The following is a 24,375-nucleotide window of genomic DNA, read 5'->3' as shown; positions in this document are numbered from 1 at the left end:
CAGCATGGTTTACCAAATTTAATGGGCAGTGAAAGTGTAAAACACATTTTTCCAGGAGTTTTACCTTATGTGTCAAAGAAAAATTAAACGGTGAAAATGTCAAGTCTAAAAGTGTGAGTCTGGAAGAGACATGATCTTGGGAGGATTCCTTTTAATGAGGAATTCCTTAAAAAAGATTTTTGTTGACGTGAGGATAATGTTCGGTGAATGACGAAAGACGAGCCAGTCACCAAGGCAACCCGGTCGATGTTAGTATAGAGATAATAATTCCGTGTCACACAAGCGACTCCAATAAACTTCTTTTTTTCCAGATTTACGGCAGTTTGTGTGATACCTTTCCAGCAAAAAAACATCCAACATCCGAGGAAGCATCATCTCTGAGGAAAGCTAGCGCTTGTTGCGTCTTTCGCTCCCGTCTTTACGAACTAAAGTAATTTTTTCACTTTTAACCCCATGATTTAGGTAAGATTTTTCAAATAAAAATGTACTAATATTTTAATTGATATAATCTAAAAATTGTATTTTGAAATCACGCATTAAAAAAATAATTAATGCTGTTTTATAAGTTTTTCGTCCATTTATAACCGCACTAAAAATATTTTCTTAAAGTATATATCATAAACTGTAATAAGTAGACACTATAATTTTTAGGTGTGATAGAAATCGGTATAGCATATGGTAAATATTATTTAAGCATCTATAATTATTATATTTCAAAATATGATATTTTAAAACATTATTTAGTTTGAATAGTTATTGATCTTATTTCATTCCATCTTTGATATTTGAAATTTCGTTTCTGACAACATCAAAGAAATATTCATTATGATAAAAAAAAATACGAAATGTTGTTTTTAAAATGTATCAAAATTTGCAAATTCGAAATTTTCACAATTATTTAGAGAAGCAAAAATTTAGTTTCTTTTATATATTGGTAATAAGTTAAAAAGATATTATACTGATATTAAAAAATGACTTTTTCAAAGCGGAAATCGGTAGTTAATAAACATCGAAATATTATTTTGTCGACTAAATATGCGTTTTTAAAGTTTTCAAATAATGATTGTCAGTAGATTCTAAGTATAGGACATAATATTTTTATTCATTACAAAGGTTTTAAAATAATCATTAACTTATATGTTTGGATTTTATCCTTAATATTCGGACATGTTTGTATTCAAAATAGATAGAATTTTTTTAATGTAAAAAATGATGAGAGAGAGATATCATGTTTTGACAAATTATTTCCATAACATTGTGATAGAAAAACATCATGGAAAAGAAGGAAAATGAGAGTCTGACACTGCAAGAAACTTTCCAATATTCTATATCCAAATTTCTGAAGAGGAATTTAGGATTCCATTTGAACGATGTGACGAGTTTCGAATCTTTCGTGCGTTTACTTCATCAGCCCCGTGATGCATCTTGTTTAGCACTTACTCGAATTCTATTTGGTAAGCATTCAGAATTCTAACTAATATACAGGGTGCTCCAAGAAGAGTTTCCAAAACAAATAAACATTCTACTCTGTCGATTCTAAAATAAAAATAAGATGCAAAAGAATCATAAGCAGGAAGAAGAAACTTGAGCTGTGATAGTGGCACCTTCACTATCACAGAATGAAATGATATTTCGGGGAATGATACTTCAATATAAAAACTGAAATTTTAATACGGCTATCAAAAAATTTCAATTCATAAGTAAAATATGCGTTTTTCTTTATTGTACTCGAATAGATGGGGCTGCCCTTGCCAGACGCGGGGCTCGGTGCGATTAGCGGGGCCAGAGGGTGTCTTGACAATTCCGTATATCTGAAAATGTTTGTAACCTCTTTATGGGAGGGAATATGCATCCAATATTCATACAAAGAAATATGAACACACAATTAACTAAAAAATTAATGAAAATTCAGAAATGAAGAAAATCTATAATTATTGAAAGAAATAATTTCAACATTAATGAATATTTAGGATTGATAAACTAAAAATTTGAAAAATAATAATTCTAGCACCTTTGAAAATAATAATAACTAATGAATGAAATGATCCCAGAATTAATGAAAATTCAGATGTGATAAAGAATTCGGAATCGATGAAAGTTCAAAATTAATGACAGAATTTTAAAATTAATAAAAAGGAGCAATTCCATAATTAATAAATAATAATAATTCCATAATTAATAAATAATAATAATTCCATAATTAATAAATAATAATAATTCCATAATTAATAAATAATAATAATTCCATAATTGATAAATGATAATAATTCCATAATTAATAAATAATAATAATTCCATAATTAATAAAAAGGGATAATTACAGAATTGATGAAAGTATTGAATAATTTGGTGCGGCCTGTTTGATTCCGGGCTCTGGGCCCGTTTGGCCTACAACTAGAAAGAAAAATGCATTTAGTTATCCCGGACAAACATCTATTTTTTGTGCTCCCCATCCAAACCTTATGATTTTGGATGAACAAAGGATGAATTTGTCACCCGGGGCATTAAATACATTTGCCTACTTATTACTTATGACTCTTTGACGGAGTCCTCTTCGTGAAACGAATCAGTTTCTAACAACAATTTTTATATTTTCATAGTTGAAACTCTGAAATCTTGTTTTACTTACTACAAAAAAAACCTAAAAACTAATGATGTATATATTTTTTTCATTTTTATTATCGGGAGTGTGGGGCGAGATGCGACAGCTGTCGCACAACCCTAAAGGCGGCTATGGAAAGAGAATCATCCCGTAACATTTGGATGAAAATTCGCCGAGATATCGGCGATCAAAAATCTAAAAAACATTCTGCTTCTTTTCGAAGTCTCGAAAATTTTTGATTCATATCATATAATATACGGAATAATATCAGGAATAATATACGTATCACACAGCAATTTCTCGTATTTTACGCGACATTACTATGTTTTTCCGTTGCGACTTTTTGTATAGGATTGTCCCGTTCGCTTCAACGAACCTTATTTGAATTCAATTAAAATCGGGAAAGAGAGAAGAAAATTTCTCTATAACTTATAAATTATAATTCATCTCGCATGTCTGTCATGATCACTGTTATTTTCTTCAACTCTTGTCGAATACGTATGTTCGCAATTTCTCAGCGGTTTCAGCAACAATTGGTAATTTCGACGACTTAGGGCAACGTTTTTTATTGGAAATTGGCGGTGTCCCGTATTCTGTTGTATTGGAGATACCGATTTCCCGTATATTTCTCGATCACCTATTTATGATGAATGTCTTCCTCGTGAAACACATTTTTGTTTACTGCGATTTGTTGCAGCCCTACTTGCTCGAAAATAACTAAAAGCTTAAGTGCACAAAATATTGGCTAAAAATTGATTGCACTCACTGCATCTATTGTTTCAATCATAGCTTATAATAACTACATTATTTTCAAAATTAAATCGATTTCATGCCAAAAATAAAGTATTTGTGGTCCCTCGGGATTAGGTAAATTCCAGGGTTGTGGGGTTTCTTTGAGTTACGAATGATTCTCATTTATTTGTTGCATTATTTGGAAAATTTATTATCATTTCTTTATAGTTAATATAATGTTTTAGTAATGTTTTATTTATACCATGTTGTAAAAAAATTAACCTTATTTTGTTTTCATTTATGTTACCACATATGCGAGACTCTTTCAAAGGGCAGGGCCCAATGTGGCCGAACCTGTCACACACCCCAGAGGGCGGCTCTAGTCAATTTAATCGAATACTAAATACCACCTAAAATGACTTGCCATAGTTGCAGTGCCTTTGTGGAGTAATTAATAAAATTGCTTCATATAATATAAGCCCCAGGGCCAGAGTCCTCTCAACACCTGCACGGCGTGGAGGACGTTGGCCGGTGACCTCTTGAGACTGTGATCGGTTGGCTATACATATACTGCATAATGTATTACAATGCAGGAGCAAGATGTATTATAAAGAACAAACTTCTAATTTTTCTCAGCTTCTCTCATACATAGCTGCGTTTGTCTGAAACAAAAACATTCATGTCTATCACCATCCGGCCTAAGCAAAGTTTTAATGCAGCGCAGCACCGAGTTTTCTATTTCTCAGGCACTTGCACCCATTTGCGTTTAAATGGGGCTGGAAGGGTGGAGGGGGCTTTCTGATAATAATTAATACTAAGAATTAGATATTTTAAAAAGCTCAAGTCTTTTGAAGTTCTCCATGCTTAAAATATTCAAGTTCTGCAGAATTTTACCTCTCAAATTTACGAAAAAACTTTGAAAAAAAATGTAAATAGACATTTATGGCAGGAAAAATCCAAAAAAAAAGTTCGTTTTTATAAATAGAAGTTGGAAAATAGGCAAAAATAGGGTTTATGGCATTTTGCCTGAACTTCCGAGCTTTAATCACATTTTATGTTTTACTTCGATTTAAGATCGTAAGATTTATATTCCTTTCGGAAACTCTTCGTGTAACACCCTGTATAAGTTGAGAGAATTTGAATTTATTCAGGAGAATGAAAGAATTTAATTCATTCTTCGTTTCAGGATTATTGATGTTTCTGGATGTCCTCAATGAACGCGGTTTTCTAACAATTGATAAGCGATGGGGTGATTCAAAGGAATGTCGTTTTCCTTTGTTTAATTTTGTTCAACCACTGTCTCTAAAATGGATGTGTATGCTCTATTTGATTATGTTATTCGGTAAGAATTTTCTTTTCAACATTTAAAGGTTATATTAGGGGTTTTCAACCTTTCAGACATTGTTGAGCCAAATTCGAGCTTCCCATGAAGCCCATGGGCCACCACATAAAGTCTTACTGTGGTATTTATATTTATAATTACTTTTAGGATGAAATCAAAATCAAATTCACAAGGACCTAATGTAATATAAAGTGATGTCTTAACGGATAGGCCCCGATAAAAAACGACCCCAAATAATTGACGATTTTTATTTATTCTGAAATCATTTCTTTCACCTAATGTGAAATTGTTTTTGATTAATTATTTCTTTTATGAATTCTGAAATTACGCTAAATAGTTCTAAAATTATTTCTTTCATTAATTCTGAAAATATATTTCTTCCGTTAATTCATATGTAATACAATATTTTATTCTGTTTCTGTCACTAAATCCGAAATTATCTCTTTCAATGTTTCTCGAAATTACTTTTTCAATTATTCTAGAATTATTTTTTTCAATTGTTCTGAAATTTTCTTTCAGTAATTCTGAAATTATTTCAGTTACCATTAATTCTGAAATTATTTCAGTTACCATTAATTCTGAAATTATTTCAGTTACCATTAATTCTGAAATTGTTTCAGTTACCATTAATTCTGAAATTGTTTCAGTTACCATTAATTCTGAAATTATTTCAGTTACCATTAATTCTGACATCATTTCTTTCCAAAGTTCTGAAATTATTTCAGTTACCATTAATTCTGACATCATTTCTTTCCAAAGTTCTGAAATTATTTCAGTTACCATTAATTCTGATATCATTTCTTTCCAAAGTTCTGAAATTATTATTTTTGAGCAGTTTGGTATGCCGACTTTTTCCTCCTGAGATAATGAAATTAAGGTCCCTAAAATTCAATTGGGTCCCCTCCCAACATGACGGCCCTGGTAATGTAGCAGACGTACAGTGTTACTGATTGTGTGTGGAAATGTGGGCTTCATGGAATTAATCGTTTGAATTTAATTGGCTTTCTGTTTTTCAACTGTTTCCTAAAGACGGTCGGCGGGCCACATGCAAAGCACAAAGGGCCACATTTGGCTCGCGGGACATGCGTTGAAGACCCCTGGGTTATATAATGGGTTTTTGTTTATTTTTTATGTATGATAAATTGTGATATATTGCTAAATTATTGCAGGCGCTATGGGAATGATGCTTGGCTGGCACTTCCGCAAGAGCTGTGCTTTGTTCATTTTCCCATACTGGTACATATTTTTAGCAGATAAGTCCAGATGGAATAATCATTCTTATTTATTTGGATTAATTTCCGTACAGTTTGCTGTGAGCGGAGCTAACAGATGCTGGTGAGTGTATAAAGAATCGTGAAAAGAAATGTTTATATTGATTCCCCCCCGAAAAAAACAATGTATGCTTATTCGTGGAAGCAGCATCCACAGCAAAAGGCAGACCCATAACAATAAAATACAAAATGTATTTCATTTAACTCTCTTAGGCTATTCTGATTTTGAAAATTGAAGCATCTGCGGGACTGCCACTAGAAATCAAAAAATGTTGGACTCACAATCGCCCTAACGACTATATTTATAACACTTCATGCTTTGAAGTAACCGGACGTTCGGCAACCCGAACTGCATTTCACATTCACTCAATAGATAATTTCAAAGATAGATGGCATCACCTCTTTTGCTTAGATGGCGGCTGTAATTACTGAAATATTCCGACACAACTACAGTTACGAGATTCGAAAACTGAGAAAGGGGGACGCCTGTGCGCGCATCCTTAGTAACGTCACTTTTCCCAATTTTCACAACAGATGGCGCTACTATTGTGACGAATAAAACCGGCCATGAGAATAATTTTTCAATTAAAACAGTTCAAAACAACTAAAACGCTAAAAAAAGCAAAAACTTAAGAAATTCTGGGAATTTCGATGGCAATGGCAAACAAAACACAAACACTCATATCAATGAAGAGATATATAGAGTGCTTAGCTAGCAGGGCGTATGGTATTTCACTGGCGAACCGTTGATCTGAAAGGCATACTTCCAACTAGGAAAAGTACCCAATTAACGTGTAGCAGTCAGATATGTCTGTCATTCATGATGCGAAGGGTTGTAGTAACACTTAGGATGGTGTTGGTTGTAGAGTTATTAAAATAAAAATGTTAACTTTTTTATACGGACACCCTCTGCTCAAGAAATTAATTAAAAAGTTTTTGTCTCGTCTCTCCTGATGCCAACAAACAACGTTGCACATTTCTAAGCAATATTCGCTGAGATATTCAGCTTCGAAAAACGGAGAAAAGTTAGGGGAAAAATAGCATTAAATGCGTATAAAATGGTTTACCCGTATTTAACGCGGTTTTTTCCCAACTTTCCTCCATTTTTCGAATACAAATATCTCAGTGAATATTGCACTTGGAAACGTGGATTTTTTTTTTGGCATCATGAGAGACAGGGCAACAACTTTGTAATTAGGTTCTTGAACACAGGTGTCCGTATAAAAAGTTAACATTTTTATTTTAATAACTGTACACAACTTCTTGCAACATGAATGACATATCTATGAGTGATACATTATTTGGATACTTTTTCTAATTGGAAGTATGCGTCTCGGATCAACGGTTCGCCAGTAAAATGCCATACGCCCTGTTACCTATGCACCCTGTATGTTTCAAACTGGAAAAAAAAACCATTTCCTAAGAGAAAAATAACTCCGGAAACTTAAAAAGGAGGACGAAAGGGTGAATTGTTCGAAATTTAGGAGGACGCTTGAAATGATATCAAAAAGAAGGACGTCTGGACGTCAGACACAACTGAACCTTTCGGGGGTAGTGACAGAGCCGTCTTAACAGCATCATGGGCCCCCGGGCCAATTGATTTTGCTGAGGCCCTACCAAATTCTCGAAAATTAAATCCTAATTTAAAATTATGTGTTCGTAAAAAATATTTGAAATTTCAATAAAAAAATCCAAATAAATGTATTTTCTGTTTACAGTTGATGGTCATTTTCAAATTAGTTACGTATTAATTATTTTTTGATTACTTTATTTTTTTTAATTTTTTGATTGGTTTCAAAAATGTAAATGGTATTTTATGAATTGTGTATTTATACAAACACCAAAACCGTAACGTGCAAATTGTCCAACAAGGTGGCTGGAAAAAAATTTAGATTAAAATACAAAAAAATGATATGAAATATATAAAAAGAAAAGCATGTATAAAACGTAATTTCATCCAAGATATGAAAGCATAGAAAATTTTTCATGCTCCGATTCAACTATTTTCAATCATGTTACACTCTTATCATAATCACATATGCACTACTACTTGACCATACATGTACTTCATCAACATTCTTCTAAGGAATTTTTAATGAATTGGTGCATGCAGGAAAAGTTCTTTGTGTATTATGCGTGGCCATAACGTATCTATGATGTCATAGTTATTCGCGGTTCGTGTTCGAGAAGTTCTGGCTGCCATCTCTGTTTTCCATATTAGAAGTGAAACTGGCAGATGCTTGAAGCTTCGTGTTATGCATGTATAATGGTGAAGGCCTGCTCTCTGTGGCGAAACTTTCCAAACTGTGACCAGCTCGCATTCGTACCACGAAGTCGGGAATCGAAGAAAACTATAACTTCAGCCGATCTCCATTGCGCCGCTGATGCGTCGCAGTTTCTAGGGCATGGCCCCCACAAGGGGTGGGCTGACAAGGCTCCAGCCCTGGGGCCCGGGAGGATTTTAATCATTTTTTTGTTTTTTCACGCTATAAATTCATCGTAAAGGGGGCCTCATAAAAGTCTGGTCCGGGGGCCCGTAAAAGATCCCAGCCTTGGGGCCCTGCTTCAGGATGTGGGGGCCATGTTCTAGGGTATCACAACCCTATTCAGGGCGTCACGATAAGTTGGTGTATTGATGCGTATCCATTCAGTTCTTTAAAGTGGTTCTTTTCTATGTTATTCTGGGGAGCCACGGATGCTAAAAATTTGAGAAACATTGGATTAATGAGAAGAGAGAGGTGCTGGTCATAACTTTTTCCAGAAAATAGCTTTTCTCTGACTCAGCACACACTTCTGTATACAGAGTGCATGGGAGAGTCTCTTTATCCTGGAATCACTCACGAACCGTCGATCCTAGAAGCATTTAAACTGAAATATTAGTTTATGCACCTCTTTCTCCTCCATTTTCAGCAATTTTCGAATTGAAATATCTAAGCGAATATTGCACTTAAAACATGGAACTTTTGGTGTTGGGGTCAGGAGAGACAAATAGCAACAACTTTCTAATTAAGTTTTTTTAGGACAGGGTGGCAAAATAAAAAGCTTTTTTATTTTAATAAAAAAATTAACTTTTTGTAACTTATAATACAACCTCTTGCAATATAATTTACGTATCTGAGATCTAAACGTTATTTGGATACTTTTCAATTGGAAGTATGCTTCTAGAGTTAACGGTTCGAGAGTTATTCCAGGATAAAGGAACTTTCCTATGTTTACTGTGTGTATAATGGCGAGGTAAACTGCTGTTTTAAAGAAAGAAAAAACCTACATCACACACACATGCAAAAAAGATGACGATTCTGAGAAAGCCACATTTCAACATCAAGTTATGATTATCAATTGGAACTTTTTAATTATCGTACAACATAGATTATTGTCATTTCCACTCTCATTTTCTGCATTTTAGTGAGCTATTGACCCGAAATTAGAGGGGTTTTTTTGTTTTTTTTTTCACCTCCTTTCAAGAAAAACCTCTTCCAGAACCCTTTCTTGAGTTTGATTTTGGTTGTTGTACGGCTGTCTTTTCCTCTTTTTCTAGTTTTTGACATTGCAATATACACAAGGTAATAACACTAGCCCAGGCACTTATAGATAACGTGGTATTTCGAGGCGTTCTAATTCTAGTCAAGGCAACTATAGATGAATTGGTATTTCTAGGAGCCCAAGAAGGAAGAGAAGAAGCGAAGGAAAATACATTCTCATTTTTTCACTATATCCAATTTCTTTTTTTTTTTTTTTTTTTTGCCTCTACTCATAATATTTGCCGCAGATGGCATCACGTGTTTCAGTTCCGAAACCATTGTGACACAGCTATTAGAATTAAAATGGATGAATGTATGGTATATATACCATTTTTTGATAATGTCAAATATTATATTTTTCTGACAATTTTGTAATGTTTTATCCTTATTTTTTTATGACTAATACAGTGAACTTCGCTACAACGATACTCGATATAACGATACCCTCTATACTACGATAAATCCCTCTATAACGATATTTTTTAAGAGATTTTGAAACAGCTAAAACGATATTTTTTTATATTTCGCTCGAAAAATCATCTTGAATTTAATTTTAACTTCGTCACTTGTTTTCATTTTTCCAACAGCGTTTAATAACATCATTGTTTTGCACCACACGATCACCGAAAATGTTGATAAAGCTGTTGGTCCAGCCACTTTCCTCTGTGAGACAAAAAAGTGCAATACGGTAAACTCTCTTACAGGGACAATGCATCTGAATTTCGCTAATACGCTAATTAATTACAGTTTTTTACAACGAATAAATACTTTGAAGCGCATTTTCTGATGGTGTTAACAACGCAGATTTAGAAAAGATGCTAACAACAGCCAGGACCGTGCATCATGGGTCGCCGGGCCAATTGATTGTTCTGATGTCCTACCAGGCAAATTTGCAAGCTTACTCTAGGAAATTTCAATCAAATCGCATTTTTATGAGTCCCCTCTCCCCTTGAGGATCCCTGGCCACGCCCATGCGTTAAGACGACACTGACAACAGCATAAATTTAGTGGCACGTGTTGACAATGTTATCTCTCAATATAACGATAATCCCTCAACAAAGATAATTTTTTTTGGTCCGCAGAATATCGTTATATCGAGGTTTCACTGTATATAATAACTACCTCAACCTGAACTCAAGATTAATTAGGTTGGAATGATGATAGTTGGATCACAGCTGCCTGTTATAAGAGATGAATATGTCAGTAATGTAAATCACTAGTTAGGATAAGGGGGTTCTGATGGTCAGACGCAAGCAAAAACAAAACCATACATATAGCAGTGTTTTGTTTTGGTTAAGAGCACCACCGTTTCTTATTTTAGTATAATGGCGCCATCTGTTGTCAACCGTGATAAGTGGCGTTGTATAAGGGGAGCGTGCGTGCGTGCGTGCGTCCTCATTTCGGAGTTTCAGAATCCGGTATCTTCGTTTCTGGGGGAGGAATCTTCAGATTAAAATGGCTGACTAAATCTCAATGCAGGCTTTAGAAAGATGGTTTTAATTGTTTGTAATTGCATTTAACAAAAGGAAAAAAAATAAATCTTCGTAATTCCAAAATATTTTGACACATAACGTGCTTTGTTTCCAGAACGTACCATAACCAAACTATAATATTAGTAATATACTGCATCAATGATTGCTATTAGTGTTGCTTGATAAATCTACCATGACTAATCGATGGAACGTTACTCTTCAAACTTTTCTAGATTTTGTGATATCAACCTGTTTGATTCATTCACGAAAGCTATAATCATTTCACTAAAAAAGCGATGTCAGAATCCATGACTCTATTGAAATAATAATTCTGAATTTGTTCCACACTATTTCAGGTCCATCGACGGTCTCCTGAATAAAGATATAAGGAATTCACACGTCCCATTGTGGAATTATTTTCTTTTAAGAGGACAGGTACTTTATACTATGGCAGAGATGATTTTTTTTTACTATTAATGCGTTATGTGGAAATTTTAAAGAAAAAAGTTCGTCGAACTGAAACTATTTGTTTTTATTTCGATTTCTCCATCTAGATCTTCTTGGTATATTTCATCGCGGGGCTGAAAAAGATTGATCTTGATTGGCTGGGTGGTTATTCCATGGGTAACCTTGGAACTCACTGGGTATTTGATGGATTCAGGTTAATTTTTGATTTTTCCTAATTTAAATTTTCTGAATACTTATTTTGATATCAATAAAGAAATTCAGCAACCGTGGAACCGTCAATATATACAGTATATTCAGAAAATAAATAAATTATCTTTGGTCTGGTATCCAATAAAAAGATTGTTCGTTGGGATTCATTACTGCATCTAGTCTATCACTGTTGTCTCCTCCTTTACCGTTGAGGAAGGGCGTTGGTTTACTTTCTGCTTTAGAGCTCATCAAGCGCTGCGACGACTAATAAAAGAGGCACAGGAAGTATCTAATACGACGATAAATCACTTTCATCCGTTCGGAACAGTTTGTTGCTTTTTTATGTAGATCGTTGAATATACCGAATGTTTTAAGCATCAGTAAAACGTTACCCACATTTTTATTACTTATAGTGATTGTTATCATAGGCGCCGAAACCTGATTGTGAGGCTATATTTGAGCCCCCCCCCCCACCCCATAATTTATGAATATGCAACGCACCCCCCCCCTCTTTCGTACAGGCTTAAATCCCGTATATACGGGACAACTATCAACTTTCGAGCCCCCTCAAATTTTTTTTCCATCTCGGTGCCTCTGGTTGCTATGACGACTTCCAGCATTTTTAGAACTCATTAATTATCGAACTTGAGAATTAATTGAATTATTGAGAGTTAATGAACTAAAAAAATTATATAACCGTAGTTGAATGACAACAGCGAGTATCTGTTATAAAGGAGCCTGCCACAATGTACAGAAAATCCTATTTTAGCCTGTTTGGTATACGAGTCAATGTTGTACAGTAAAATTAGAAATCATGGGATACTTACTTCAACTTGAGAAGTTAGCGGAATTTATCACGGTCACATGTTTTCATTTACTGCTACGATCATACCGATATACCGGGATAGAAATAGGCCAAAACCAGGGCCGTAGCCAGAAATTTCGTTCGGAGGGAGGAACAACTGGTATTGTTCAACACCAAAAAAAGTGATAGGAGCTATTATTCTACCATGAACAATATATCTACCATATTAATCCATGTACAGTGAAACCTCAATGTAACGATATTCTTTTTTTGCTCCAATTGCGGACCAGAAAAAATGTCGTTGTTGACTGTTTATCGTTATACAGAGAGGGGTCATTATCATCACGGGCCATCAAATTTATGCTGATGTTGGCATCTTTTTTAAATCGGCGTTGTCAGTACTAAAAGAAAATGTGCTTTTATGTATATATACGCTGCGAAAAATTGTAATTGATTGGTATATTAATAAAATTCAGTTAGATGCAATGAACTTGTAAAGTTTTTTGTCGCATTGCACTTTTGTGTCTTGAACAGAAAGTAGTGATAGCAATAACTTCCTTAATTACGCTTACGGTGATTCTGTGGTGCAAATTACCGATGTTATTAGACGCCTTCAGAAGAACGAAAATAAGCGATAAAGTAAAGTAAAATTAAAAACGAATTTGAGCAAAATATAAAAAGAATATCGTTGTAGCGGTTTTTTAAAAATCTAAAAATATCGTTGTACAGGGGTTTATCGTAATAAATATCGTTGCATCGAGAGGAGTTTAAAACTGAACTATAGGCAATTCCAAAGAAGATTTGAAAAAATATCGTTGCAGAGGGATTTATCATTATATCGAATATCGTTGTAGCGAGGTTTCACTGTATATCAGTCATTTTCTAATATTTCCGGGGGGGGGAGCATACACCCTCCCCCAACCTCTCGCTACAGCATTGGAAAAAACCATGTCACACAGGGGCGTAGCCAGAAATTTCGTTCGGGGGGGGACCAAAGTGACAGAACAATAGATTTGGCCATCTTTTTCCCTTTTTTCGGTCATTTTCTCACATTTCGGGGGGGGGGACCAGACCCCCAAGTCCCCCCCCCCCTGGCTACGCCCTTGATGTCACATCACAATCAAATTATTCGACTGGTTTTGGAAATTTAAGTTTTTATTCCTTGAGACGAAATCTTGAATTTACGTAAAATTGCTTCTTTTCCCTCATTCCAGGTTTTTTTTAGATGATTACCAAATCAGTTTATTTGTCGTTCACGTGGGAGGTTTCCTACTGGATTTGACCGTTGGATTTTTTATGGTTCTAGAATTCTCACGAGCGCATGCTTTCGTGTTTTGCGCAGCATTCAATCTTATGAACTCTCGGATGTTCATGATCGGTAAAATCTATTTTTGACTTTCAATTCGCATATGAAATTCTATAGCTTTTGCAATAAGAAAATACAAAACTACATTTTGGGGACAAAGAGATGAACGAATGTTTATTTTAAAAAGATATATATAGATATATTATAACTAAAAGTTTTTCAAGTGGTAAATTGGCTTCATACGTATTGTAAAATATGTACAGTAATATAAAAATAGAAAAGTACGATTCCTTCTTATTACGCATAATAAGTCACATACTATGTGTTTTTTGTTTTGTTTCTTTTTTTTAAAATCATATGTAGGGATGTTTCCATATGTGATGATTGCTATCATGCCTGTATTTTGCAACTCCGAAAAACCAAAACAACTTATCACTCGTTTCCCTTCATGGATACAATGTATGTTCTTGTATTCGGATGATGTAAAACATAGTCCAGATTGCGTGTATAAGGACTCTGAGGCTTTGTATACGGTGCGTTTTCAAGAAGTGAGTAATTTTTCGCTTATGTAAATTGAGAACATTCGGAGGCACGTGCATTTGAGATTAATTGCTTGCTACTTCCAACAATAATTTTTATACCTAGATTCGAGAGAAAATATGAATGAGAATGTAAATTCCCGCCTTTGCTTTTCAGACAAGAAAGATAATAAAAAGCCCGACAGTAATCAAACGTTCACACAAGGCCATCACGGTGATTTTGTGTGTCTATTTCGTTCTCCAACTGTTTCTTCCATATTCTCATTGGCTTACAAAAGGCTATAACACGTGGACTTCAGGTCCATATGGATATTCTTGGGATATGATGGTGCACCACTGGAGATACATGCATGGATCCGTTACAGCGATAGAAAAACACACAGGGAGACAATTTTTTTTGAATCCGCAGGTAATTAATTCTATGTCTTGTCGATTTTAATCGCTAACTTCGTAACAAAAAAACGAAGAATACAGTGATACTTCGGCAAACGAAGATTTTTTTCGGCGTTTTGCTGCCTCGGCTAACGAACGTTTTAATTGATGTTGATGCACGTGCTAACATAAAACAGCCTTGTCATGAACTAAATTTTCTAGCCAATCAAAATTAATCCAATGAGTAAGCTAACTGCCACTCGAACTAGATTAATTTATTTCCGACTCGGAATCGCTCCACATCATAGGCGTACGCAGAATTTTCTCGAGGGAGGGGCTTTCAATTTTCTTTTCTTCTGAGGGGAGGGGGGGGGGTTTACGTTTCTTTCTTAACACTATAATCTCCTCGGCTTGCTCCCCCCCCCTCCCCACTTGCTTACGCCAATGCTCCACATAGACCTCTTTTTCTCTTTCAGAAAGATTTTGGGCCATTCCATGTAAAAGAAATAATTAAGCTAAGAGGAAATGCATTTTTGAAAAATAGAAATTAAAAAAAGAGCCTCAGACTTGAATGATTTCAGTAGATACGGGTTTTCATACTAAGACTCTTAATAATAAACTGAACAACATTCTAGGAACTTTTCCATCTGCATGTGCGTGTGAGAGAGAAATGAGCTGACTTGTCACATAGCACAAAGCCGCACACACTTAGTTTTTTTCACTGTGGCTCACGAATCCGACTGCATAGTGTAAAATAAAAGCTATGTTCAGTTTTTCATCTACCTTTAAATTCTCCTTCATCTAATTGTGAAGTTGTTTATCTCAGTCTTTGGTCAGTAATCGTATTCTTTACAGTGCTTCATAGTGTTTTATAAAACTTATCTCTTCAAATTTTGAACCATTTCTGCAACGAATTAAACAATTTTTCATAGAAACCTACGGAAAATCGGATTTCATCTAACGAAGGTTTCGGCTAACTAATGTGATTCCGTAACGAATTACCGTTGTGAGTCGAGGTATCACTATACTATAATATCAAAACTCTTACGTTCTGCCCATAATCTTTTTATACAGGTGTGGACTAGTAACTGGCGATGGACTCACCATGCTGATATGGTGAAACAGTTTGCTCACTGCGTTGAAGATAGACTAGCAACTCATCATAACATTACGGATATCGAGATGTATATCGACGTATGGCTATCCCTGAATAGGCGATTTTCTCAAAGGTGAAGAGCGATATTCCGCGCTATTTCAAACTATTGAAGAATATATTACAACTAAGTTAACGATCGGCCATTTTAGTTTATTACACATTACAATATGACCATTGTGTAATTGGTCATTTCAGTTTTCTTCTTGTTTTAATTGCTATAAACTTATACAAATACAAATACAACGCCACAACAGGCAAATTGCCCGACGAGGTGGCTGACTTAAGAACATCATGGATCCCCGAGCCATTTTTTTGTAGGCCCTACCTACTACTGCTACACCCCACATGCACCCCCCACACACCCCCTGCGGAACCCCCAACGAATCGGTACATGCGGGAATGTGCGTGTACGTGTAGTGAAACCTGACGTGAAGTTTTTTTTCTTCTCTGTAATGCTTGTTATGTGTAGTGCTGTCATCTGCCTTAACCTAACGAACCTGCCTTAACTTAAACGAATATACACCGAAAACCCTCTTGACGGTCGCCCCTATTTTACAGCGAAAAATATTAATTTCCTGGAAACATCCCTATTTAAAGTAAGCGTTTCAAACCGATCACCCTCAGATACGGTCACGGATACTATTTTCATCATTCATTCCGTTGGGTTAGAACCTCTGTATAATGATAAATTCTTTGTTAGAATGTCATTTCTTCTATGAATTTCCCGTCGTGACTTATATACCTTCATAAACTAAGTTTTAGCTCTTGAGGCTCATTCAAAGATGTTCACATTTATTTCTCTTTTCAAGGAACTGTTAGAAAATTGTAAAAAAAAAATTATTGTTCCTATTTTTATTACGGTTATAAAATATATTTTACTCCAGGATAATGCCTAATGTTTGATCAGTATTATTATAAAACTCTCGAGTAAAACCTGAACGGTGAGTTGAACGTACAAAACTAAGTTTTATTAAATTTCGGTGTTTTATCAGATCTTGAATGAAAATAACGTGCAGCTTATACGAAGCTGCGACGTGTAAAAAATCACGACATTTCCAGGAAAACTTTGCAAATTAAATTGCATATTTTTGTACAAAAGTATATGCGCTAGTTTCAGACACAATCTCTAACTTATGTTATCAAAATTGAGTCTATTTCCAAATGAAACACTATTTTAATGGCTCGAATGAAAACCTTTTTTTACGATCACTCCTTTTTTACGGACGGATTTGTTTGTATCGCCGTTGTCCGCAAAAAAATAGTTTCACTGTATTTTGATATTTTAGAATTTATGATCCAACGATAAATGTACTAGAAGCGAAATGGTCACCATTCGAAGAAGTGACATGGGTACTGCCTCTTTTAACTCAACTTTCTGGATGGCGTTGGAAACTTCAGGAAATGGAAGATAACCTATACAATAAATCTCGGGCAGCTGACATCGTTTTTATAACAGATTTCCCAGGTATACAGTGAATCTTTCAATCAATTACATTTGCCAAAAACTGCATGTTTTCCTAAAGAAAAACATATACTTCCCGTTATACCTTATTAATATTTTCTATTAAATAATGTTAATATCGATCAATGATTATTTTTTTTAGTTAATTTGATCGTTAATTCACAATTTTCTTCAAACAAAAATGATCGTTATTGATAGAATTTTGTTGAACATTATGATTTCATCGATTGTTCTTCATTTTTATAGGATATAGTTTCCTTAATTATATCGATGAAGGAATCAGTGATACCACATTAGAAGTTCTAGGAGGTCATATAGCTTTGGAATATTCACCACACGATGTTGTTCACCTCGAAGCTGGTCAAAAATTGAAGGTTAGTATGCTTTGTTTTGTGTCACTCTCCGCTGTGAGGATGATGTCACTCTCCGCTATCCATACGAAGGTTTTTAACAGTTGGCTGATGCAAAGATATATTCAGGAAAGAGAGAAAATTCTACTGCTTTTGCGGGGAATCAAACCCACGTCCTCTCTCTTGCCGGGATAAGTCGCCATCTGGTGGCAGTTTCAGCAGTTGTGAACCTCCGACCGTCCATGTATTGTCCCGTTCAGTGCACAAGGAAAGATTGAGATATTCGGGGCTTTTGCAGTTTGGGGGTCTAGGGCGCTCTCCCGGCAAGAGAGAGGAGGTGGGTTCGATTCCCCGCAAGGGCAGTAGAATCTTCTCTCTTTCCTAAATATATCTTCACATCAGCCAGCTGTTAAAAATCTTCGTATAGTATGATTTCTTATATGTAAGGATGTAAGATGAAAAATTTAAGATGTGTGACTATTATTTCGTGCCTAATATTTTAGATTCTAGCTGGATAATAATGGTTTATTTTGCAGATTCAGTCTGGAAATTTTCATAGAATCGCTCCACTGCATCACAAACTGGCTTCGTATATGTACATTTACAACAGTACTAACGAGAAAAGTGAGGAACGAATGATAGAGCAGAAAATGAATTCTTCTAAAGGTTTGTTTAATTATGCGCATAATGCGATCGTAAATCGGGTGAATATTTGATAACTTCGGTAATATATTAGGTCTTCCCGATAGTTTCCAGCTTTTTTCGTACGCAAGGAGAATAAGTTTACGATTGTACCTTTATAATTCGAATAGCATTATACCCTTTATTTTTTTCCCCACAACTTAGGAAATTTTTTCGTCATGTTTATAATTCTGTCCTTGAAAAATTCTGCTGTTTTAGAGACAAAAAAGTATTTTTTTGTAGATTTTAAAAAGTGCTTTCCACATAAAGAATTTAGAAGGAAGCGAAACAAATTCAAGTAAGATGTCTAGTCAGTATGGTGGACGTATTAAAACATCCAAATCTATTTCATGGAAGATAGAATTACATTATTACTTCGAACTTATTTTTGTTGACCAAAGAAAAACTTCGCCTTAAAAATGGGTCTTTTCTTTGCGTTTCATAGGCATGTCACACACTAGCACCTTTCTCTTGATTAGTTGTGTGTGTGTGTGTGTGTGTGTGTGTGCACTGAATGTTTAGAATGTCTCTCAAGTTTCAAAAGTAAATTTTTAGGTTTCTTTGATTTTCCATCTTCCTGATGTCGTCATTCAATCTCCGACTCTCATCTTCTAGACTTCTATATCTATAAGATTGAACCACATTACTTCCATTTGGAAAAATAATAATTAAATCAAGTGCCTAAAATGTATCCTTTAATTAGTCATACTGAAAACTATATAAAAATATAAAAAATGCCCCGGTTATAGACAAACTGGAAATCATAGTAGACGTTCGATATTTCCCCGTGCTCTTACGAAGCGATCATGTTTAAATATGATGAAAAAAAGACACATCAGCAGCTGAAAAATAAAGCTTTTGTAAACCTACAGAAAACATCCAGAATTTCCACACGACCCAATAACTTAATCCCATATAACATCCGTGTCAATAGTGGGCTACGTACGTTCTTTGAAGCGGTAAACCAAAACTATCTTAATGAAATTAACTATAGATACTCCGCTATAATAAAATGCACAACGACATATGTCTCGCGTCAAAAGTACCGGCAATTACAAATCCCATCAACGTGATTTACTTTACGAAATCTCCGTTAACTTACTTCCAGATTAGATAGTTTCATCTTAAAATGATGCGTTTATGCGGTCTACTTAATATGGTTATAGAGAGATTTCACTCAATTGCACGAAATCGGATCACGCAACTCAATTGACAATTGAGAGAGAGTTTAAATATTCAAATTGAAGATATATTTTAATATTCCTATTTTCTTCTTTTTTTCGTAACAAAATAATAAATTCAATCGCATGAAAGAAAATCAGATCAATAATTATCTTTTTTACATATACGTGATATTTTCTCCCATCTGCAAAATGCTCAGCACCAACTGGAGCATTAATACCATAATAAGTTTTTGTTTTTCTTTTTCAAATCAGCTTCAAAGCACGGGAATCTACACAAGATGGAAATTCACATTCCTAACAACATACAACGTGTTACGAACAACTTATCTCTGTGGGAAAGTTTTAAAATGCAATGTAGATTATGGTCCAAGAGGTACGTCGTACGAGTTGGGGATTTAAAAAAAATCCTTCAACTTTTTTTTTTTATTGTATGTAATTATTCAATACTACTCCTGAATTGAGCAATGACAACCCACTTAAAGGCCTATGTAATACTTTATTCCCTTCCACGTAAACTGAGATGAAAAATTGAAGGAAAAGTCCTAAAAATGAATATATCTCGAGTTATTATAAAAATAAGAAAGTGAAATTTTACAGGAACGTTATGTCTGACATATCTTTATATTTAAATCATAAATTTTAGGTAATACACAGTTTTTAAAAATAGTATGGTGTGAATTATATCATTTTTATAATGAGAAATCACAGATGTGATACAGTTTTTGTATGTAAATTTTTTTAATTTATTGCTATCCTTGATCAAAATTAAATTTTTCATCGACTTTTTAAGCTTTTCTAACTGTAGCAAATCGTATCCGAACAGAAACGTTACAGAGATGCATCGAATCTATACTCATTTTCATGATTTTTCTTTTTATTTATTCCGCCCGAGTACATCAAACTGCTTTGAGATTATACCGAAATACAAAGAATGATTAAGAAGCGAAAACCGATATAAATTAATGCTATTTTCCGATTTGGCCAATGAAAACTTACCAACCAACACAGTGATAACTAGCCAAATAACAGTGATTTTACAGAGAAACCCCTCTTCTGCGGACACCAGGGGACAAAAAAATTCATCCGTAAAATAGGGGTTGCCGCTAATCGGGGGTGTAAAATGCATACTTTTGCTATACAAGGGAAATTATTTTTTTGGCCCTAAAAGAGGGGTGCCCGCATCTGAGGGGGTGACCGCTAAGAAGGATTTTACTGTGTATTTCTATTTACTGATTTTTATCTCATATCTTGATGCATTTAAAAACATGAAATTTTTTACAAATGACTTTTCAGAGCAGTATCTGCATTTTTATAACCGGAAGTTTTAGCACACGGGGACACTGTATAAAAAGTTAATTTCTTTATTTTTTCATTTATAAGACCCCCCTCAAACAAATTAGGAGATCTTAAGCAACTGCAAGTCATTTGAAAAAAATTTGAAGTGAACACACACGTTTCTAAAGTCAACGGTTGCAGAGATATCTGCTGTTGTAATTTGGAACAGCCTGTATGCACGGCATTTCAAAACTCCGCATGAAATTTCTAAAGAAAGGTATGGAATTATCAAAACAAGAAGGAGAACGGCAATCTCTTATAAAAGCATGCCCGGATATGGTAACCTGAAGGTATTATGTGGTGATTTTTTGTCAGGTGGGTAATCAGGACATTCCTTCTATAGGAACCTAATAGCCATGGTGTAGCAAGAATCGCCATCACTGCAAAAACGTGATAACGAACCTTTCGTCCTTTTGTATATCATGACTATGGAAGTCCTTCACATCCCCCCCCCCCCAAAAAAGTCCTGATTGTCAACTCAAAGTGCTGACAAACAGTGCCACCATCACCTCCAGGTTACATATTCCTCCACACTTTCTTATGTGAATATGGTTCATTTTGTTCCTCAAACTGTACCATAAATTTTTGTGTGGAGTTTTGAACCATCCTCTAAATCGTTAGTATAGCGAACTATATATAAACAAGTAATTCACACAATGTAGGTACATATTATAACATCGTTTTTAGATTTTATACCAAGTCTTTTCCCTTTCATTTTCATTTTACATTCACGTAAATACATGAATAATTCATAAAACATGTTCTATATAATAACGAATGATTTCCCTTCACTTCAGATTTTACAGTCCAACGAATCCTATAACGAGTTGAGTTTTTCAGTTTCCACTTCAGTTGCGCTGCGGAAGTACAACATAAGAATATCTATCAAAATTTAGACTTTATTGCCCAAAAAGAAAAAAGAAAAGGGCTTAGAAGTAGATAGCATTAGGAAACGTATCATATTGTTTTCGGTGCGACAAAAACTTGTCTTCCATTTGACTGAATGGAAGAACACATATTCAGTATTCCGCTCCCAATCAACTGCATGTATAGGCTATACTCATCTCAGGATAATTCTCAGTGACGTACACTTCGTTATATGCAAATGTGTAACAATATTCACACACGTATACACTACAAGTGTTTTACTAATTCTAATCATGCGATAGAACATTATTTGTATTCAGATAGCACGGGAAGATTCATTTTTTGATCTGAACTTCTGTTTTGTTTACGGTTTATAGGCATCGTAGATTTTTTAAATATCTACTCTTATGAAAAATTCAATGACATCAACAGCAAAATTTTCTGTCAAAAACATTAATCATTAATACAGAGTTCATTGAGCGATCAGTTCTAACGAGTTTAACCCTTTAATTGACAAGCATTGAAATATAAAGAGGCGAAAAATTTTGAGGGGTTATATTAAGCAAATGAGGAAACCTGAATGTTATTACATGGCAAAAAAAAATTACTGTCAATATTAAAAAAAATATGTGATGTTTCACTTCAAGGAACACAGTGTATTTATATGATTTACATAGATTTGAATAGTTTAAAAATGTCACATTTATTGTTTGCCAACTTACTTTTCTATCATTGGTGAAGAATGCACAGCAATTATGTCTCCTCTACACATTACCCTCCAAATGCAAGGGTCAAAATTCGTCCTTGCTTGGCTTGTCAAGAAATACGAGACACGTGTACCTTTGAGCCATTCTGTTGGTAATTATACAGGGTGATCAGCGAATAAGCCCTTATTTCAAAATTAAATATCTCTACAACAAAGATCAATAGAATTATGCGGTAAACGGTACGTTTATTAGCAAAACTGTAAGAATGTTGTACAGAAATTTCGAAAATTTAGTTTTTTTTTTAATTTTTTAAAATTTAAAAAAAAAACAAAACTGGAGATTTTGGGGTTCCGAAAATCCTCATTTGTGTGAAAAGAAACCACTGCATTCACCTGAAGTTACTGCATGGGCTGCGGTATGCGCCATGTGTGCTGACAAATTGTTCCAAAATTGTAACGTAACGTTCAGTAGTAATCGTTTCTCGCACGAATAAGGGGCCGATAATGCCTCTGGCGCATACCGCAGCCCATGCAGTAACTTTAGGCGAATGCAGTGGTTTCTCTTCACACAAATGAGGATTTTCGAAACCCCAAAATCTCCAGTTTTTTTGTTTTTTTTTAATTTTAAAAAATTAAAAAAAAAACTAAATTTTCGAAGTTTCTGTACAACATTCTTACAGTTTTTCTAATAAACGTACCGTTTACCGCATAATTCTATTGATCTTTGTTGTAGAGATATTTAATTTTGAAATAAGGGCTTATTCGCTGATCACCCTGTATAAACTTCATGAACAGCTCATAAGTAAAAATTGAATGTTTAAGAGCTGCTTAGAAGCATCAATGCCGAAACGAGCTCAAAATATACAATACCTTTATTTGAAAAATATAAGAACCTCATTTTGTGCTTCAAAGCAACACGGTCGAACTTCAACATGGTTAATTTAGAAACGAAAAAGAATAATGAATCAAGAAATATTTATGATGATTTCTTGAAAATACAATAGAGATGTCAAGTTTTAGGTGTTTTATGTTATTTTTCGAACATGTCTTGAGATTGCGGTCATTCTACAACGATTCAATTTAGGCCATTTAAATAACAAATTGATTGGTGATTTTTATCGTAAAATACAGTCATTCTCCTGTTTTGTTTGTTTTCTTGCAGTATTGAATTGATTGGAAATGCGTTCTATAGCATTGTTACTGGTGAAACAATGCTCAACAAGCGGAAAAAATTGAAAACTTCCTGTATAATAGACTAACGAATCGCCAACGAATGTTGAATATGAATAAGTCTGTGCTTAACAAGTTCATTTCCCGAAGTCGATGTGTTATCAACTGTCAATGATAAAAATTAACCATACAATAAAGAAATCATTTCTCGGAAATTTTCTTTTAAAAATCATTTTTCTCTCTATTGGTATATATTTTTTATATTAGGTATTTGAATATTTCACGATGTGAGTTCAAGTTATATGGTAGAATTGCCTTTAAGTATGTCACCCGGATGTCTGTGTAATTACGGAATTTATACCAAATTACTGTGACCATGTTCTTGAAATCACTGGTCGATCAGAATCAATTGCATCATAATCATAACGCATGACTTATTTTCGAAAATTAATCAATAAAAGCCAATGGTCATTTCCGATCGGTGTCTTTTTAAAAATGGAGACATCCCAAAAAAACCGAATCAAAAGATTTACAGTGTGCTTTTGTGTTTTCATGTCTAAATTTTCAAATTCACCCAAAATGACGCTATTAAGAAAAGAAGCGATAACTATCTCAAGAGAAAGCTGTAACGATCAACCTTATGTACAGAGTGGTACAAAATTGACTTTGGCGATTTATGAGCTCCCTAGCGGCCACAAAAATTGACGAATGCGAATTCAATTCGGTATTTTAGACAAGTACGCGGTCAAGAAAAAGAAAACCAAAACGCTAGCTCTCGTGTCTACAGCCACAGCAAAAATATTTCGAAAAATTTAAATAGCAACACCCACTTTTATGCATTGCAA

The 24,375-nt window shown here is 34.5% G+C and overlaps 1 protein-coding gene across 1 annotated transcript; it reads left to right on the top strand.

Annotated features, from left to right (window-relative positions):
• The first annotated feature begins 325 nt into the window (after nucleotides 1-325).
• GC (gamma-glutamyl carboxylase) lies at nucleotides 326-23,735 on the top strand. The gene is made up of 15 exons (XM_089233080.1): nucleotides 326-462; nucleotides 1,265-1,454; nucleotides 4,521-4,676; nucleotides 5,846-6,011; nucleotides 11,297-11,375; nucleotides 11,495-11,601; nucleotides 13,617-13,780; nucleotides 14,072-14,256; nucleotides 14,405-14,656; nucleotides 15,694-15,848; nucleotides 17,062-17,240; nucleotides 17,484-17,611; nucleotides 18,124-18,253; nucleotides 19,705-19,825; nucleotides 23,523-23,735. The coding sequence occupies exons 2-15, from the start codon at nucleotides 1,274-1,276 to the stop codon at nucleotides 23,617-23,619; spliced, it is 2,100 nt and encodes a 699-aa protein (XP_089089206.1). The 5' UTR covers nucleotides 326-462; nucleotides 1,265-1,273; the 3' UTR covers nucleotides 23,620-23,735.
• Nucleotides 23,736-24,375: the final 640 nt, after the last annotated feature.

Source organism: Pholcus phalangioides, unplaced genomic scaffold (assembly GCF_987345545.1).
Source record: "Pholcus phalangioides strain wild (caught in Gottingen) unplaced genomic scaffold, Ppha-v1.0 ptg000007l_1, whole genome shotgun sequence".
NCBI classification, from domain to species: Eukaryota; Metazoa; Arthropoda; class Arachnida; order Araneae; family Pholcidae; genus Pholcus; species Pholcus phalangioides.
Note: the sequence above shows the minus strand (reverse complement) of the source record. Positions and strands in the feature narration are given on the sequence as shown.

Bases quoted from the DNA above. Each gene is read 5' to 3' on its own strand.
- GC (XM_089233080.1), top strand. From the start codon at position 1,274: ATGGAAAAGAAGGAAAATGAGAGTCTGACACTGCAAGAAACTTTCCAA. The intron at 13,781-14,071 runs GTAAAATCTATT...AATCATATGTAG, and splicing joins CTCTCGGATGTTCATGATCG to GGATGTTTCCATATGTGATG. The intron at 17,241-17,483 runs GTATACAGTGAA...TCATTTTTATAG, and splicing joins TTTTATAACAGATTTCCCAG to GATATAGTTTCCTTAATTAT.